This window comes from Dendrobates tinctorius, unplaced genomic scaffold (genome assembly GCF_039654945.1).
Source record: "Dendrobates tinctorius isolate UK_male_01 unplaced genomic scaffold, ASM3965494v1 ptg000063l, whole genome shotgun sequence".
NCBI lineage: Eukaryota > Metazoa > Chordata > Amphibia > Anura > Dendrobatidae > Dendrobates > Dendrobates tinctorius.
The window spans coordinates 15,409,606-15,430,198 of NW_027361731.1; the positions used below are offsets into that span (position 1 = coordinate 15,409,606).

The 20,593-nt window shown below is 45.9% G+C and overlaps 1 protein-coding gene across 1 annotated transcript in view; it reads left to right on the top strand.

Moving 5' to 3' along the window:
* LOC141093966 (uncharacterized) overlaps nt 1-18,816 on the top strand; it is a 146,453-nt gene extending 127,637 nt beyond the window's left edge. The window contains exons 18-22 of the mRNA XM_073579639.1: nt 6,132-6,308; nt 6,392-6,515; nt 6,596-6,693; nt 12,203-12,293; nt 17,319-18,816. Coding sequence (XP_073435740.1) covers nt 6,132-6,308; nt 6,392-6,515; nt 6,596-6,693; nt 12,203-12,293; nt 17,319-18,574 — 1,746 coding nt within the window. The 3' untranslated portion in view covers nt 18,575-18,816. The remainder of the gene's footprint in view (nt 1-6,131; nt 6,309-6,391; nt 6,516-6,595; nt 6,694-12,202; nt 12,294-17,318) is intronic.
* Nucleotides 18,817-20,593: the final 1,777 nt, after the last annotated feature.

Sequence of the window (20,593 nt, forward strand, 5' to 3'; positions counted from 1 at the left end):
TTGTATTAAGGTATCATCTGTAGGATAACCAACTGTGGGAGGGGGACCCTCTTCTTGTCGCAGACAAACGCGAGACTGAGACAGAGTTTGTATTGAACAGGTCCGTTTTTAGTGCCCATCCTTCTGTCAACAACAGCAATTCAACACAGCCGTTTCACTTTTCTCTGTACACAGGCCCCGGTACCTTTACTTCCTTTCTAACTATAATCGTGCCGTCCTCTGTGGCGCGTCCACTGTGGCTGGCCTAGGCCCAACCACCACAACGCTGCACCAGTCTGAGCACACCATCCTTATGATAGCCCCATGCCGTCTTCGTCTGCGGCTACTGTCCTCTGGGCCACCCCCCCGTGACCGCCTCAACTGTCAGTCCTCTCTAGAGCCTTTAAACTGTCTCTATTTCCTCAGCAGAACTTCCTCTTTACTGTGCTCCCTTCGCTGACTGACTCTTCCAGAACCTTCCCTCAGCCTTTTATACTTCCAGTTCTGGTAACTCCGCCCACCATCACCTAACAACAGTTTCTCTGACCAATGGCAGTTATTCAGTCCCACACCTACACTCTCCACTGCCCTCCAATGGGCAAGCTAAAACACTGCAACCTTTCTCTTTATCTTAGCGATTTCACACCTACACTGCGCTACACCCCTGCTTCTCACTACAGGCTGGTTTGTCTGTCAGTCCACCTTCCCTACATCATCCATAGTGAGTGAGCGTGTGTGGGTTACGCCTTCTATATATACGGTGAATCGGAGAAACAAATGTTTACACTATACTCGCTACAGCTTGTATCTTGTTATATAGTACCTTTGTTCGACATTTAGCATTACGGTCAAATCCATACTGTGTAAGCGTCTGTGAGTAACTACGGGACTATTTATACGGAGATTTCAATTGTACCCTTAAAAATATATACTTGCTATCTTGTTATCCAGGACCTTTTTTACAACATTTTTTATTATGGTCAAAACCAAACTGAGTGAGCTTCTGAAGGTGACTACAGAAATATATACCGATATTTTCAATTTGGCCAACACTGTATACAGCAGAACGCTTCTGATACAGTAACCTTTTTGGCTATTTAGATTCTGGTGTAATCCATAATGAGCCTGTAAACGTCTGTTACTCCGGCAATATATTTGTAACTTTAAGATTACCCCAACACTGTATACAGTTAGGCTTGTGTTACATAACCCATTTACAGCTTTTCATATTATTGTGTAATCCATTCTTGGCCTGAGAGCGTTTGTGTCTGCTTCCTGAAATGTATACGGAGAATCAGAATGTTTACACTATACTATTTATACCTTGAATCTGGTGATACTGTACCCTTTTTCAACTTATTTTATTGGGTAATCCATACTGAGCCTGTGAGCGTCTGTGTATGCCTCATGAAATATATACGGAGATTTACTGTTATTCATAGACTGTATAGAGCTGTACGCTTCTGATACAATACCATATATCTACTGGTATTTTGGGTCCATTTTCCAAAACATGAGGAAGTATGGTGGAAGAGGACGCGGATGTGGGTGTGGTGGGCCACCAAGTACTGATGGTGGTGGTGGTGCATCTGCTGGTAGTGCCAAAAACACAATAGCAGCTAAGGCAGGAGTTGTTGAGCCAGCGTCATTGTGTAGCTCTGGAAGGCCTGTAAGGCTCCCTTTTCTGGGAGTAGGTAGACTGCTTTTAAAGCCGGAGTATCAGGAACTCTTTGTGGCTTACATTGCTGAAACAGCCTCCAGCTCTATCGCCTCCTCTTCTGAAGTTGTAAAAAATGCAAGCACTGAGTCGTAACTGCAGGCTTCTGGTCAGGAGCAACCCCTTTCCTTGTGTCCTTCACCCACACCAAAAGTGAAGGATGTGGAAGCACACACCTCAGATTACTCCATGGAGCTCTTTTCACATACCATGCCTGGGTTAATTAAAAATAGGGCCCATCATGTACTGGAGCAATGTAAATGGGGCAGATCAGACACTGGAGCAGCATGTAAGGGGCCTATTATACACTGGAGCATTACAAATGGGGCCCATTATATATGGAGCATTATGTGGAGCTCATCAGACACTGTATGGAACATTATATGTGACTAATATGGAGAAATATATGGGGCTCATTAGTCTGTATGGCGCACAATGTGGTGGCCATAACACTGTATGGAGTAATATACTGTCCTGTTTTTGAGCTATTGCACAATTTAAAATAGATCAGTCATGTCATGTAAGCAGTGAAGTATGTGTCATTGTACTATACCTATATTTCTGTGCCGTATCGGAGTATCATGAGTTGTGGTATGTGTTAAAGGGGCGCACTGACACTCTTTGGCCCAGGGCACACGAAAACCTGGAGCCAGCCCAAACCCCCACAACTATAGCCAAATAACCCCCAGTTTTCAATGCGTAACTATTATTAGGAAGTAAATTAAGGTTGACAAGCTTAAGAAATAAGAATTGATGTTGTTGGCATTGAAATGGGCACTGTAGGTGTGTTTACTGTCTTCCACTCCCTGCCGACTTTGCTTCCCCATTGACTTGCATTGGGTTTCGTGTTTCAGTCGGCCTCCCGACTTTTCCCTATAGTCGGCTGATTTTGTTCGACCCGACTTTTGCAAAAGTCCGGGTTTCATGAGGCAAAGTCGCTCATCTCTAGTAAGCAGTCATTCCCACTCATCTCTTTTGGCAGCTTATAAAACTTGCCCTGGAACGCCTTAATAAGGCTCTCAGCACTAAATGTGCTGGAGCATGCTTTCTGAGCTTACATCATCAAAGCTTCCAACTTCGATATCTCCTCTCAAGAACCTGTCTGGCGGCCATCTTACAACCTATAAAGAGATAGAGACTTCTACTTAGAAATTAAAAAACTTTATAGATCAACACTTAACAGTATATAATTAAAATAAAGACTATAAAGTAGTGCAATAAAAAAACAATTGATCATGTGACATAGCCATATACAATATGCTGTAAAAGCAGGACAATATGGAAAATGAATTTGATTGCTTTGTGGTCAATATAAATATGTTCTCTATGCTCAGAAATTTATAATAGAGTGCATAGTGCAAAGAAATATGAGTGTTGTCATGGAAAACATTAAAGTCAATAACGCATTCCCAAGGAGGGGCATTCACCCCCCTCCTCTCACACAGAATGTCTCAAGGAGAAAGAGCTGGCAATCTAATAGCCTCCTTGAAGTAGAATTGGACAGTTGACATATGGGAAGTAATAAAATTATGTATAGCTGCAATATTACAAAACTAATTAAATTCCCCTTTGAGGCTGGGACTGCCTACGGTGACCCTACTAAGTTAGGCAGGATATATACTGTGGGAATAGACATGGAATCTGGGGTTTGTTTGATTAAAGGCTCTTCTCCAGGATAAGCTGGTATGATGAAAGAACTCACACCAGACATTGTGTCTCCAATGTGCAGTTATGAATATTAGGGTTTGTATAGATTAGATATTGATGGGACATACTGTACGTTTTGAACTTCAGGACTAATCGGGGAAGGATATGCATATTTTTTCATAACTGTGACCCCTGCCTATGAGCCCTAAATCAATAGTGCCTAGATGGCTGACAACAGCCATGCCATGTTTCCTAACTATAGAAAGATGAAATCCCATTAAAATGCGATGACGATATCGAACTCTCATGATTGTCAGGAGTGAAGATATTGTGAGTGTTGGGAACATCATAATCTTCTGAAACTGGAGACGTATCCCATGACCAGCCCTGTTATGAGTCATCAAAGGGAGGTGTGTGGGTGTGATTTAGGTGCCGATAGAAGGACAAGGCGAATTATAATCTGTGTTCCATGCAGAGAGATGCGAATCCGTGTACGCATGAGCGATGTTCACAATCGAAGTGCTCTCGTTGGCTAATCTCTGAGACCAGGGTTTAGTAAATTCTTTTGTTAAATCCTTTTATTTTATGAAACTGAATATGCTGCATTGTTTTATCCCCGTTGTAAAATCTTTTTTTTTTTTTTTTTTTTTTTATAAACACTGCCTATCATTGTGGATTAAATATAACATTTATTCTATTCCTTTTGTTCTGTAAACCACACTCTTCAAAGTCATACACTACCAGAACCCAGCTGTCCAGTCAGCATGTATAAACGATTGGTGGTTGCAGCGAGTAGTTCTTGGGATATTGTGGAGTTAGCACTGACTGTATCGAGAGACATAAGTATTCCATGTGTTTGGAATCAGTTGTATATATACCATACTCTCACTGTGAGGTTTCCAATACTTGGCCAAGTAGTAGTAACAGCTGCAGCCTCCTCCATTAATCGACATCAGTTGTGTAATTGTTCCGACAATAGAGGGCAGCAGAGGGCTGTTCGAGACAAAAAGATGATGGCATGGTGGGTCCCACGTGAACCCCCCCCCCCCCTCTTTCCCCAGGTTGTGACCTTTGACAATTGGTGGCAGCGGTGGGATCTGCGTGATCTCTCCGGTGTCAGCCTTGACAAGTGTGAATATTATTATGATTCCTTACAAAGCATCTGGACTTGTATAGGACAATCAGATTCTACCGAAATGCTGCCACACAGTGGTTCATGTATATATTATGAGGGAAAAAAAATACACAGATTACTCCTTTTGTGGAGGGTATAAATAAATCCCCACTGATGTCAATATACAAAGCTAATGTCAATAGGAGACATGGTTTCAACATATTGATTAGTAAAGTTCCAATTGGAGCATGCATTTGCCTTCAACATAAATGGATGAAAACAATATAAAGTGCTGCATACAGGATAAATAAAGATACAAGTAATTATGTGGATAATAGCAGGGCTGTGAAGTCGGTGACCACTTTGATGGAGTCAGTATAAAATAGACCTACTTGGACTACATAAAATGCATACAAATTGGGTACAGTAGTTCAGTGCAGGATGTGCCGTAAATGTTTTCCCCGACTAGCAAGGAGAGACGTTAGGTTTTAAATTTCTATCTTTTAATCTAATAATGTATAACTGGATAAATCCTACAAAAAAAACCAGTGATAAAGTGCAAGTGTGAAAAAGTTACCAGTGCTCTGTAAGAAATGGTTGGCTCTCGCCACTGTTGTAGAGCTTCACTGCAGATTGCAGGTATACAGGAGTATAGAAGATGACCATGTAGGCAGAGGGGGCAAAATTTCGAATATCCCCTGTCGTGCCCATGTATTGCTCCTACCCTTACAAGGACAGTCACCAAGTAAGGCTACTAAGATGTACCCACCAGATTGGGTTTGGTCTCCCTACGCGTTTACTCCCCCTTTTGGGGGATTCATCAGGGGAGTAAAATAGTATGTGGGAAAGCTAAGGGTTCCTGCATTGGCAGGTAACCCACATGTCGGGTCTGACTGGTGTTGTTAGAGCCCATAAAATAAGAGCCAGGTACAGGTTGATGTTACCTGCCAATGCAGGAACCCTTAGCATGCTCGGGTGTCCTCCGAGTATTTTGGCGTGCTCGGAGATTTAGTTTTCATCGTCTCAGCTGCATAATTTGTGACTGCTAGACCGCTTGAATACATGTGTGGAATGTCTGCTTGTTAAGGAATGTGGAACAACTTTATAGCAATGTATTTCATATTAATTATTTAAAAAAAATTGAATATACGCCAGTAACAAACCAATTCTATTAAAATACCATGAAATTCATTGCTATAAAGTGATTCCAGATAAAGCAAACATACTGCATGTAATCTATATTGAAATAAGTCCCCATCTAAAGATTACCACCAGCCATCAAAAATAATGGTCAGATGCACACAAGATCCCTCTGATGCGCGTTTCTCGTAAGCGTCTACCAGATTTTTGCTTTGTACTGGTTATCATAAATCTAGTCATTTTAATTATTCTTTCAATTCATTCAGGTTCCTACTAAGATAAGTTGATTTCTGCTGCACAGTTTTCCCGAGTGACTCTTCAAGTATGGATAGGGACAGGGACAAGATGGCGGAGAGGATACTACACCTCACCCTAGAGATCCTCTTCCGGCTTACTGGAGAGGTGAGAGATCCTGATGACGTCACATTATATCATTCTTATCTATGGGGATAACAGATGGACAGAACTGGAGAGGTGAGGACTCTGGAAATGTCTGTAGTGAGATTTATTAATGTGTCTCTCCATAACCAGGATTACACAGTAGTGAAGAAGACCCCTAGTGAGCGCTGTCAGGACCCTGTGTCTGAGGGATGGGGAAAACCCCTGAGCCCAATCACAAGGCCTCCACCTCAGTCCCTGATGTATGAGGACATCAATGACCAGAAGATCCTAGAACTCGCCTACAAGATGATTGAGCTGCTGACTGGAGAGGTGACACTGCTGGGAATGCTGGGACATTATACAGTAACTCTATGAAGGGATCGGGGGGATGACCGTATCATTGTATGTGTCAGGTTCCTATAAGGTGTCAGGATGTTGCCGTCTATTTCTCCATGGAGGAGTGGGAGTATTTAGAAAGACACAAAAATCTGTACAAGGACGTCATGATGGAGGTTCCCCAGCCCCTAACATCACCAGGTAATAGACAGGACTAAATACACATGGCCTATAATTATCTGTATTTATAGAATGAGTTTGGTCTCTATTGTTTCTTACAGATCTATGCAGTGAGAGGACAACAACAGAGAGATGTCTCCGTCCTCTTCTTCCACAAGACTGTAAACCAGAAGATCCCCATGTTCCTCAAGATTATCAGGTAGATGGAGAGAAGGTGTCATGAGATCTCCCCTATGATGTGTAGACGACTGTGAAGGTCTTGTGCTCAGTCTTGTTTTATCCACCAGTATTATATGGTTTATACTTGTGTAATGAGAGCGGTGGAGATGGCAGGATTAGAGCCAGGGCCGGACTGGGACTAAAATTCAGCCCTGGCATTTGAAGTTACACAGGCCCACTAGTCACATGGTGACTATATAATATCTTTGTACACTTATAGTTTACAAGAAGTGAGAGGAGATTAACACGACTATATAACATGTAGTCACAGCTGTGCCCAGTATTTCAGCTCAGTCCTATTTATTGCTTTTAGGTACAGTACTCCTCCCAAATCTCTGTCCCCTTTTGTATGCATGATTACAGAATTCCTGGCAGAACTACTCTCTATTGGGCAACCAGACCCCCCTGGTCATAGCCGCCCCTATCATACCTCCCAACTTTTGAAGAAGGGAAAGATGGACAAAGACTGCCGCTGCAAAATTTGGCAACGCCCAGCCACACCCATTTCACAACTAGTCACACCCATGTCCACACCTAATCGCACCCATTTAGCAATGCTGATCACACTGACTGGTACTGAGGGCACAGTGGCTGGCATTATGGGCACACTGACTGGCACTAAGGAAGAGAGAAAACAGAGAGAGAAAAAAGAAAACAGAGAGCGAGAAAGAAAGGGGAAAGAAAGAAAGAACAGTGAGAGACAAAGAAAGAACAGTGAGAGACAGAGAAAGAACAGAGAGAGAAAGAAAGAGGGGAAAGAAAGAACAGAGAGAGACAGAGAAAGAACAGAGAGAGAAAGAAAGAAGTAAAGAAAAGAAAGAAAGAACAGCGAGAAAGAGAGGAAAGAAAAAGAAAGAGGGGAAGAAAGAACAGAGAGAGAAAAAAGAAAGATTAGAGAGAGAAAGAAAGAACAGAGAGAGAAAGAAAGAAGAGAGAGAAAGAAAATGAGGGAAAGACAGAACAGAGAATGAAAGAACAGAGAACGAAAAAGAGAGAAAGAAATAAAGAAAGATTCTATAAAGATACTATAGCAGCCCGGCTCCCATTGTAGTGCCCACCTGAGCCTCCCGCTGCAGGATCTATCATGATCCGCTCACATGGCCGGCATCCCCGATTCCAAGGCGATCCTGCTGTCTGCGCTGTCGGAGGAGGACACGGTGATGGATCTGAAGCATTCCTGGTTCCGTCACAATCTCCTCAAGAAATTATCTCATTTCCGGTCAGCTTCCAGCACGTCACTTCCGGTGGAATGTCATGTGTGTGTTTTAAAATGCTCCTCGGGGCTCCGCCGTATACTCCTGTGTCCATGGGAAAAGCACGCTTTGTATGTTTTGTACACACTTGGCTCCGCTCCGTACATCCCGTACACATATGGCTCCACTCCGCGCACACACGGCTCCACTCCGTCCACCTCGTACATGCGTGGCTCCTCTCCGTCCACCTCGTACATGCGTGGCTCCTCTCCGTCCACCTCGTACATGCGTGGCTCCTCTCCGTACACCTCGTACATGCGTGGCTCCTCTCCGTACACCTCGTACATGCGTGGCTGCTCTCCGTACACCTCGTACACACGCGGCTCCTCTCCATACACCTCGTACACATGGCTCCTCTCCGTACACGCGTGGCTCCTCTTCGTACACACGCGGCTCCTCTCCGTACACCTCGTACACACATGGCTCCGCTCCTTACACCTCGTACACGCGCGGCTCCGCTCCGTACACCTCGTACACGCGCGGCTCCGCTCCGTACACCTCGTACACACGCGGCTCCGCTCCGTACACCTCGTACACGTGCGGCTCCGCTCCGTACACCTCGTACACACGTGGCTCCGCTCCGTACACCTCATACACACGGCTGCGCTCCGTACACCTCGTACACGTGCGGCTCCTCTCCGTACACCTCGTACACGTGCGGCTCCGCTCCGTACACCTCGTACACGCGTGGCTGCTCTCCGTACACCTCGTACACACGCGGCTCCTCTCCGTACACCTCGTACACACGGCTCCTCTCCGTACACGCGTGGCTCCTCTCCGTACACGCGTGGCTCCTCTCCGTACACCTTGTACACGCGTGGCTCCTCTCCGTACACCTCGTACACGCGTGGCTCCTCTCCGTACACCTCGTACACACGCGTGGCTGCTCTCCGTACACCTCGTACACACGCGGCTCTCTCCGTACACTTCGTACACACGGCTCCTCTCCGTACACGCGTGGCTCCTCTTCGTACACACGCGGCTCCTCTCCGTACACCTCGTGCACACATGGCTCCGCTCCTTACACCTCGTACACGCGCGGCTCCTCTCCGTACACGCGCGGCTCCGCTCCTTACACCTCGTACACACGCGGCTCCGCTCCGTACACCTCGTACACGTGCGGCTCCTCTCCGTACACCTCGTACACACGTGGCTCCGCTCCGTACACCTCATACACACGGCTCCTCTCCGTACACCTCGTACACGTGCGGCTCCTCTCCGTACACCTCGTACACGTGCGGCTCCTCTCCGTACACCTCGTACACGTGCGGCTCCTCTCCGTACACCTCGTACACGTGCGGCTCCTCTCCGTACACCTCGTACACGTGCGGCTCCTCTCCGTACACCTCGTACACGTGCGGCTCCTCTCCGTACACCTCGTACACGTGCGGCTCCTCTCCGTACACCTCGTACACGTGCGGCTCCTCTCCGTACACCTCGTACACGTGCGGCTCCGCTCCGTACACCTCGTACACACGCGGCTCCGCACCGTACACCACGTACACACGGCTCCGCACCGTACACCACGTACACACGCGGCTCCTCTCCGTACACCTCGTACACGTGCGGCTCCTCTCCGTACACCTCGTACACGTGCGGCTCCGCACCGTACACCACGTACACACGGCTCCGCACCGTACACCACGTACACACGCGGCTCCTCTCCGTACACCTCGTACACACGGCTCCGCACCGTACACCTCGTACACGTGGCTCCTCTCCGTACACCTCGTACACGTGCGGCTCCTCTCTGTACACCTCGTACACACGGCTCCGCTCCGTACACCTCGTACACACGGCTCCTCTCCGTACACGCGTGGCTCCTCTTCGTACACACGCAGCTCCTCTCCGTACACTTCGTACACACATGGCTCCGCTCCTTACACCTCGTACACGCGCGGCTCCGCTCCTTACACCTCGTACACGCGCGGCTCCGCTCCTTACACCTCGTACACGCGCGGCTCCTCTCCGTACACCTCGTACACGCGCGGCTCCGCTCCGTACACCTCGTACACGCGCGGCTCCGCTCCGTACACCTCGTACACGTGCGGCTCCGCTCCGTACACCTCGTACACGTGCGGCTCCTCTCCGTACACCTCGTACACACGTGGCTCCGCTCCGTACACCTCATACACACGGCTCCGCTCCGTACACCTCGTACACGTGCGGCTCCTCTCCGTACACCTCGTACACACGCGGCTCCTCTCCGTACACCTCGTACACACGGCTCCGCTCCGTACACCTCGTACACGCGGCTCCTCTCCGTACACCTCGTACACGCGGCTCCTCTCCGTACACCTCGTACACGCGGCTCCTCTCCGTACACCTCGTACACGTGCGGCTCCTCTCCGTACACCTCGTACACGTGCGGCTCCTCTCCGTACACCTCGTACACGTGCGGCTCCTCTCCGTACACCTCGTACACGTGCGGCTCCTCTCCGTACACCTCGTACACGTGCGGCTCCTCTCCGTACACCTCGTACACACGGCTCCGCTCCGTACACCTCGTACACACGGCTCCTCTCCGTACACGCGTGGCTCCTCTTCGTACACGTGCGGCTCCTCTCCGTACACCTCGTACACGTGCGGCTCCTCTCCGTACACCTCGTACACATGCGGCTCCTCTCCGTACACCTCGTACACACGGCTCCGCTCCGTACACCTCGTACACGTGCGGCTCCTCTCCGTACACCTCGTACACACGGCTCCGCTCCGTACACCTCGTACACACGGCTCCTCTCCGTACACGCGTGGCTCCTCTTCGTACACACGCGGCTCCTCTCCGTACACCTCGTACACACATGGCTCCGCTCCGTACACCTCGTACACACACGGCTCCGCTCCGTACACCTCGTACACGTGCCGCTCCTCTCCGTACACCTCGTACACGTGCCGCTCCTCTCCGTACACCTCGTACACGTGCGGCTCCTCTCCGTACACCTCGTACACGTGCGGCTCCGCTCCGTACACCTCGTACACGTGCGGCTCCGCTCCGTACACCTCGTACACGTGCGGCTCCGCTCCGTACACCTCGTACACGTGCGGCTCCGCTCCGTACACCTCGTACACGTGCGGCTCCGCTCCGTACACCTCGTACTCACGGCTCCGCTCCGTACACCTCGTACTCACGGCTCCGCTCCGTACACCTCGTACACACGCGGCTCCGCTCCGTACACCTCGTACTCACGGCTCCGCTCCGTACACCTCGTACTCACGGCACCGCTCCGTACACCTCGTACACACGGCTCCGCTCCGTACACCGCGTACACGTGCGGCTCCGCTCCGTACACCGCGTACACGTGCGGCTCCGCTCCGTACACCTCGTACACGTGCGGCTCCGCTCCGTACACCTCGTACACGTGCGGCTCCGCTCCGTACACCTCGTACACGTGCGGCTCCGCTCCGTACACCTCGTACACGTGCGGCTCCGCTCCGTACACCTCGTACACGTGCGGCTCCGCTCCGTACACCTCGTACACGTGCGGCTCCGCTCCGTACACCTCGTACACGTGCGGCTCCGCTCCGTACACCTCGTACACGTGCGGCTCCGCTCCGTACACCTCGTACACGTGCGGCTCCTCTCCGTATACCTCGTACACACGCGGCTCCGCTCCGTACACCTCGTACACACGGCTCCGCTCCGTACACCTCGTACACACACAGCTCTGCTACATCCACACTGTAAATCCTGACCCCACACATACTTACCTCAACCAGCACCATGACAACAGCAAAGCAGAGTCTTGCAGACGGTAGAGGCAAGGCTGAGCGCACAGGACCTGTTATGAGGTCACAGGAGGGGCGGAGTCAGGGGTGACATGAACGGGGGTCTGGACAAAGGCTCCTGATCATGTGACCCCCCTTGACTCCTCCCCTCCTGTGACCTCATCACAGGTCCTGCGAACAGAGCGAGCAGGCAAGCGAGTGCGACGCTGTGAGTGGCTGCGGGGGCGGGGGGAGGGGGTCTCATGCTACGGCGAGGATGGGGGGGCGTGGCAGCTTATCTCCCTGCAGTGCGGGAGGAACTTGAAACTATCACCGCCGTGCCGCAGAGGGCCGGCGGCAGGAGTAACAGTGGCCGCAGCAGCTGGCAAGTGGCCAGATGCCCGCGGCCCACGTGACAGCGGCCCAGCGGGAAAATGCCCGGTTGGTTATATTGCCAATCCGGGCCTGATTAGAGCTGATCATAGATGGGACTTCTCCATCTGTCTGTGACTTTTACAATATTTGTTTCAGGGTGAAGATCTGACCGATTTTAATACTATAGAGACATATGTGAGTGGTAATGAATGGTGTAAAGAGGAGATTCTTACATATGACTACCCAGGTGAGTAGTATCTACTAAATGCAGAGAAGTCACAGATTATTCTCAGTCAAAAGCTACTACAGTTTGTGTTACATTTGTAGCTGTATATTCATGGTTTCCAAAAGCAGTTTTCCATTTAGGTGGCCTTAGCCCCATCGTGACATGACGTATATTTACGTCATCAGCCGTGTCTCTGAATTTGATGCGGGCTTCGGTGCTGAACCCACATCTTCCCCTATCGGAGCTCCACCCATAGCTGTTAACCAATTAAATCCTAGCATATGCCAGCCGGAAGCATGTCACAAATCCCGCCCATCAGTACCCCTGTCACATGTTCAGGGGATGCCAATAGGTTGTCATGATGGCTAGAGGTCTGCAAAAGACCCCTGTCCCTGTCATTGTGAATCTCCTGAACACTAGGTTGGGCCGTCTTTCAGAGCTGCCACCAGGAATTTCGGGGCCCCACCACATACTCGCCAATCACACATTAACAGTTCCCATCGAATACCATACCACATACATAGCTAGTAGCTTATCTTTTGGCCAAAAGATTTTTTTAAGCCGCCACCACGACAAGGTAAACTCTTTTGTCCGGGCCTTACTCTAACCCAGGGTTCCCCAACTCCAGTCCTCAAGGCCCACCAACATCATGTTTTCTGGATTTCCTTTGTATTGCTCAGGTGAAGCAATTATTACCTGAGCAATGCAAAGGAAATCCTGAAAACATGATCTGTTGGTGGGCCTTGAGGACTGGAGAGGCGGAACCCTGCTCTAACCTATTAAACATCTATTTATCTAATACTCTGTTTAGGTATATTTGTATCCATTTTTCTTTAAGGGGATGTGTCATATACTTTTTTTTTTAAATTACTAATAATATCACATACAAGCGACAAATACTGTCACACCATGGTCGTACCACATATTACCACCACATAGTGACTGAATAATACCACTTAAAAGGAACAAATACTGCCACACCATGACCAGATCACATATTACCACCACATAGTGAGCGAATAATGCCACATACAAGGAACAAATACTCCCACACCAACACCAGATCACATAGTGACTGGACAATGACACATACAAGGAACAAATACTGCCACACCAACACCAGATCGCATATTACCATCACATAGTGACCGAACAATGCCACATACAAGGAATAAATGCCATCACGTAATTCCACATATTACCACCAAATGGTGACTGAATACTACAATACTGATGACTAATAAAAAAACAGAATACTAATATTATCATAAGTGCCACTATACACGTTATAAACAGTCCGCCTCTCTTTGGCTTTGGGGCGGCTATTTAATGTTGGCAGTTCCTGGATTTAGTTTCGGTGATACTTCCATGTACTCGGTTTGTGGTTGCTGACCCAGGTGACTCGTCCGTAAACGTGTGCTTGTGTGCTTTTCTGTGTATGACTCGGTTTGTCCCCTGACTTTTTTGCCTCTGCTTGTACTGCTTTGTCTCTCCTGGTTATCTGACCCCCTTGGCTTGTCCCTGTTTACTGTTTGTCTTGTCCCTAGGTACTGCGCTTTTGTCTGGCTTCTGACTCTTTTCTCTCCTTGACCACATTTACTGTCTTTGCCCTGTGCTCTGTGTGCTCAGTGTCCTTCCCTGCACTCACGTACGGTGGCTCTGCCCCTGGTCATGTGATCGCTTAGTGCCAGGTCCTGTGCTCAGTACACTAGTCTCAGGTCTGTACGCACTGTGTGCCTTCTTCCTGCACTCCCTGCGCTCATTTACATACCCCCTGATAGCGCCCCCTAGGCAGCGCCAGTGATACCATAGGTGTCATCACATTATCAGCAACCCATTCAATTTTTCAGGGTTTTTTTTTTTTTTTTTGGTGTCTGTGTCTGTGTGTGTGTCTGTGTGTGTGTCTGTGTGTGTGTGTGTGTGTGTGTGTTTTCTATGGACCCACTGCACGCTCTGTCAGATCAGGTATCTAACCTGACCAAGGTAATGCAGAACCTATCTGTTGAGCAAAGAGCGCTGGTTGCTTCTCACCAACCAGTACAGAGGGAAATGGCGCATACTGTTAATGCTGTTCTGGGTGCCTATTCATCATCTGGCAATGGGGAGGGTACCATGTCTGATATGTTTTTATCCTCTCCTGAAACCTCTGTCAAACTTCCAGATACTTTTTCTGGGAATGAGAAAAAATTCCGGGTATTTAAAGAGAATTGTAAATTACTTTTTTCTCTGCGTTCTGGATCCGCGGGTGACGAGGGCCAAACGGTGGGGATAGTTATTTTCCTGTTACGTGAGAGGCCACAATCCTGGGCTTTATCCCTATCCCCCACCTCTCCTGAGAGAATGTCTATGGATCAGTTCTTCGAGGCCATGGGTCTTATATACGATGAACCTGATCGGTTGAGATTGGCAGAGCACACGATTATGAGTCTTACCCAGGGAAAGTGCTCAGCTGAGTGGTACTGTTCTGAGTACAGGCGATGGGCATCCGAAGTTTCTTGGAATGACTCGGCACTCGGGGCTTTTCCGGTGGGGTCTTGCATACAGTGTCAGTGTACAGGTAATGCAGTGATCAGCAGTGATGTTATACATGGGCTCTGTACGCAGTATACAGTATATCTTGTCAGTGTACAGATACACACTGACTCTCCGATGACATCTCTAGTTGAAGTCTTTCATCTTTGCTTTTCTTCATCCAGCACAGACCGCCAATCACTTCTTCCAGCCAGGACTTGTCTCTGTAAAAAATAACACACAGTTATCTAGGTCACCTATTCCAGAGCACATTCCCTACTATTTCCTCAACTTCTAAACTTTGCAGCTAAATACAGACGTGCACCCACCATTAACCCTTTAGCCCCGGGGCCTTTTTCCATTTTTGTGTTTTCGTTTTTTTCTCCCTTTCTTCCCAGAGCCAAAACTTTTTTTTTTTATTTTTCAGTCTACATGGCCATGTGAGGGCTTGATTTTTTGTGGGACAAGTTGTACTTTTGAACGACACTGTTGGGTTTAACGTTTTGTGTGCTGGGAAGTGGGAAATAATTCTAAGTGCGGTGACATTGCAAAATAAGTGCAATTCCACTGGTCGTTTTTTTTTTTTTTTTTTTTTTACCATGTTCACTACATGCTAAAAGTGACCTGCCATTATGATTCTCCACGTCATTGCAAGTTCACAAACATCAGAAGACTGACCGTCACATCCAAACAGAAATTGGGTATGAACAGCTGCTTACTAAGAGTAGCCATCTCCCTATGCAACCAAACAAATAAAGGAGCACTCTGTAGCGCTATAGCATGCTAACATGAAATATGAAAATTAAATTGCATTACTGCACTGGAAAATATGAAAAATTGAGAATATTTAGTGCATAAATTGGCCAATTCATGTGTACCCGGCAGCCATGATAAGGCGATTGTCGTTGCCAGGACCTACCTAATGTGAATCATGTCTTAGACTAAAGTCTACATCTCTATGTTTGGATGTGACAGTCAGTCTTTTGATATTTGTATACATAGGATTTCTGACTGAGCACTCCGCCACTCAACCTCAGGCGTTTTTAATTACAGCAGGATCCTACCTTCCTATAGAGATGTAGACTTTAGTCTAAAAGAGGATTCACATTAGGCAGGTTCTGGAAACGAGAGTCGCCTTATCGTGGCTGCGGGTTCACATGATTTTGCCAGTTTATGCGCTAAGTATTCTCAATTTTTCATATTTTCTAGTGCAGTAATGCAATTCATATTTCATGTTTGCATGCTATAGCGCTACAGAGTGCTACTTTATTTGTTTGATTGAGTTCACAGACAACAAACATGTCTAGGTTCTTTTTTTATTTAAGTGGTGAAAAAAAATCCAAAGGGTTTTTTTAAAAAAAATAAATAAATAAAAAATTGCGCCGTTTTCCGAGACATGTGGCATCTCCCTTTTTTTTGTGATCTGGGGCTGGTGAGGGCTAATTTTTTACGTGCTGAGCTGACGTTTTTATTGATATAATTTTGGTGTTGGTACGTTGTTTTGATCGCCTGTTATTGCATTTTATTACAATGTAGCAGCGACCAAAAACCTTTTAATTTTGGCGTTTTTGAATTTTTTTTTTTCTTGTTTTGCTGTTTAGTTATCGGGCTCATTATTTATTTATTTTTTTATAATATTGATCGGGAGATTCTGAAAGCGGCGATACCAACTATGTGCATATTTAATTTTTTATTTTGAATGGGGCGAAAGGAGGGCAATTTTAACTTTCATATTTTTTTTGCTGCAGACCTCTGGTTATCATGGCTACTCCGGTGATCCGTGACCATGTGACGCTGTCACCGATGGGCAGGCTTAGCCACGCGCTTCCTGTAAGCTTGAGTTAAATGCCGCTGTCAGAGATTGACAGCGGCATTTAACTAGTTAACAGCTGCGGGTGGATCGCGATTCCACTTGCGGCTGTTGCGGGCTTATGACAGCTGTCATGTGCCCAGAAAGGGGCGAGTCCGACATGTGCGTATTATTACATCACATGTTGGAAAGGAGTTAATATATAATTAGTTATTGTACAACCCGCCATTCCAAATATAAATTGTAATCCTTCACTATGCCCCCACCAATTATAAATAGGCACTTTCCCCACCTAAGAAATGTATAAATTAATTAGCAGCTGAACTCTCCCCCACCCTCAGTTCATTATCATTTGCTGTACCCCACCCTCAGTTCATCATTATTTGCTTTACCCATTTTTCAAATTGAGACTACCCTTTTAATGTCAAGGTATCTTTGTTTCTTACTATTCTGTTTCCCCCCTGTGTCAGCTCTGTGCTAAAGTGTATTTAGGTGTCCCTAATGAAAGCGGAAAACTGCAAGAAAACCATCTGGTGTCCTAATATCATTATCATTATCTACCCGTTCTTGCTGAATTGAGAGACTGAGATTTTTTTTACCATTACAGGTTTAGTCAATTGCTTAATTTTGCTACTTTATATAGAAATAGTATAAAATGTGACAATAACCTTAACAATATAAAATAACTTATTTTATTATAAATAAATTTATTTTATTCTTGACAGGCTTCTTTACAAGGAACTCGGAGGACTATCTGACAACCTCAGATTATAAATCAGATGATCATGCTATCACATCAGATATATATGAAGAGCATGTCATTGTTTCAGATATACCTTCAACCCTTCACAGCATTGATCTATCATTTGGGCAACAATTGCTATCTTCAGATCTATCAAAGAATGTTAAGCAAAGTAAAAGTTACAGAAGTGGTGGTAAAGAGCAAAGAGCTTCCACAGGGGAGAAGCCCTTTTCATGTTCACAATGCTGGAAATGTTTTAACTATAAATCAGATCTTGCTATACATCAGAGAATTCACACAGGGGAGAAGCCATATTCATGTTCAGAATGTGGGAAAAGTTTTAATCGGAAATCAAATCTGGTTGAGCACCAAAGAACTCATACAGGAGAGAAACCACATTCATGTTTGGACTGCGGAAAATGTTTTACGTGGAAGTCCACTCTTGCTGTACATCAAAGAATTCACACTGGGGAGAAGCCTTTTTCATGCTCAGAATGTGGAAAACTTTTCAGCCAGAAATCAGATCTTATTAGACATCATCGAATTCACACAAGGAAGACACCCTTTTCAGTTTCATGTTCAGAATGTGGGGCATTTTTTAAACGGAAATCAGATCTTGTTACACATCAGAGAATTCACACAGGAGAGAAACCATTTTTATGCCCTGTGTGTGGGAAATGTTTTAACCACAAATCCAATCTTGTTACACATCAGAGAACTCATACAGAAGAGAAGCCCTTTTCATGCTCTGAATGTGGGAAATGCTTTAAGGCTAAATTTGATGTAATTAAGCATCAAAGAAGTCACACAGGGGAGAAACCATTTTCATGCCCAGAATGTGGAAAATGTTTTAATCGAAGATCAAATCTTGTTGAACATCAAAAAACTCACACAGGGGAGAAGCCACATTCATGTTTGGATTGCGGAAAATGTTTCAAACAGAAATCAACTCTTGCAATACATCAGAGAATTCACACGGGGGAGAAACCATTTTCATGTTCAGAATGTGGGAAGTGCTTTAGCCATAAATCGGCCTTTGTTATACATCAGAGAAGCCACACAGGGGAGAAGCCGTATTCATGTTCAGAATGTGGGAAATGTTACAGGGGTAAAGTAGATCTCGTTAGACATCAAAGAAGTCACACAGGAGAGAAACCATATTCATGCCCAGAATGTGAGAAATGTTTTAATAGGAGATCAAGTCTTTTTGAACATCAAAAAAATTCACATACAGGCTAAGTCATAATTATGTTCAAAATATTTTACCAACACATCACCACTTTATAAACCTCAATTAGCGCACACTGGGTTTTTTAAACTTAAATTTAATAGATGGATTATACCAAATATATGTTACCATCAAAGTCATTTGTCATCAGAAGTAAGGGAATGCTCTTTAGATCAGTGAATGATGATGGTAAGAATTAATGTTCTTTGGTGTGCAAATGTAAAATAAAAGGCAAAAGGTGGGAAAAAAGAAACCGTGTTCTCATTGGTTTGGGGATAAAATAACATTATTCCGCAGGTTTTTGAGATTAAGAGGATGCCAAATTTCAACATGGGATTTCTACTCTTCTGTTGTCTCCTATACAGTATCCCTGCGATGCAGCTATGTATTATGCCAGGAAATCAGGCAAAAGGGGTTAAAATGTTTCAGAAAACCTCTGTAATCTGGCGGCACTTTGTTTTTAAAAACCAACAAACAGCTTTATTTGCCCTTTCCCGGTCTGGCTCTGAATCCTTTTTTTTAAAAAATTTTTTATAATTGTGTTTAATTTTTCAAATATAAAGTTACTGAAAGACAACATAGAGAATTCACAAAGTATTCGGAAACATTATATCTTAGTTTGACGTGGTAATCTATCAATAACAGGAAATGAACTCCACACTGAAGAACCCTTATCCTGGACATTATACCTGCACAATGACAAGACCAGACACTGACACATAAGGGGAGGGGAAAAGGAAGAGGTAAATCTATTTCAGCCCCTAATACCAGGGCTACCTTTCAGAAAGGTTGAACTTGACGGGCCTAGGTCTTTTTTTCAACCCATGTAACGATAATAGTTCCTTTGTACCCACTATGTGTCCCATAGAATACAGACCGCTTCCAAACATTCAATTATGTTCTTCAACTCATTATTTGAAGGGGGCCACCTCTGAATCTTTAACATTGCTCCCTGGTCCGTTATATTCTGCAGAGCTGATGTCACATCAACAGAGCTGCATGTAAGCACTAGGTCTGTAGGTTTAATTCGATGGATTTGTCTTCTTTCAACCTTAAAACTATGTGACTAAGGAACCCAAGAGTTTTTGAAAACTGAAGGTCAATGCCTATGAGAACTGGTCTAAGACTCCTCAGGAATGTTGCCAGATGTCTGCTATCTGGCTATGCATCACGTTTGCAGACGGTCATAACAGCAATAAGGTGCTCTTCTATGCACAAGTGTCATGAAGGGGTTGAATAATTCTGTGACTGCAGTTGTCAATAAAAGTGGCACATTGTGTTGAATTTGAAGAAACCAATTTGTATACCATCCTGTAATAGGTTGTGACCATTGTAAAAATTTGGGAAACTTATTCCATCATTATCTGTTAGTTGTATTTTTGAAAAGTGGAAGTTTTTAGTGACCACGATAACTTGGACACCAAGTGTTGGACAACACTCAGAGAACAGTAGTTACTAAGTGCTGAGGTGCATAGTGCATTAATGTCACCAAAGCTCTGCTGACTCAATAATTATGGCGTTTCAAATGAAGACAAAAATTGCACCAAGAACATCAAGGCATGGAAAAGTAGCACATCACCAAAGACATTGCCAAAGGTCAGATGAAGTGGTGTAAAGCCATGACTACTTGAAAACTTGTTCTATGGACTAACGGGTTACAATTTTCTCTGCCAGGACATTACCCACGTGACTGCATTGTGCCAGCTGTAAGGTTTGATGGAGGAAGAATAATACTTTTTGGTTGTCATTCTAGTGAAGGAAAACCTTAACTATTCAGCATACCAAGACATTGTGGACAATTGTAGCTTCCAGCTTTATGGGTGCAGTTGGGGCCCTCTTTTTTGTTTCCCATGACTGTCCACAGTTCAACAATCAAGGTGTATTAAGAACTTGACTTGGTACACAGAGCCCAGACATCAGCCGCATTGGATGAACTAGAATGGACATTCCAGGCCAGGCACATTCGTAGAACATCTGTTTGTCACTTCACACATGTTCTTCTGGATGAATGGGCAAACATTTTCACAGAC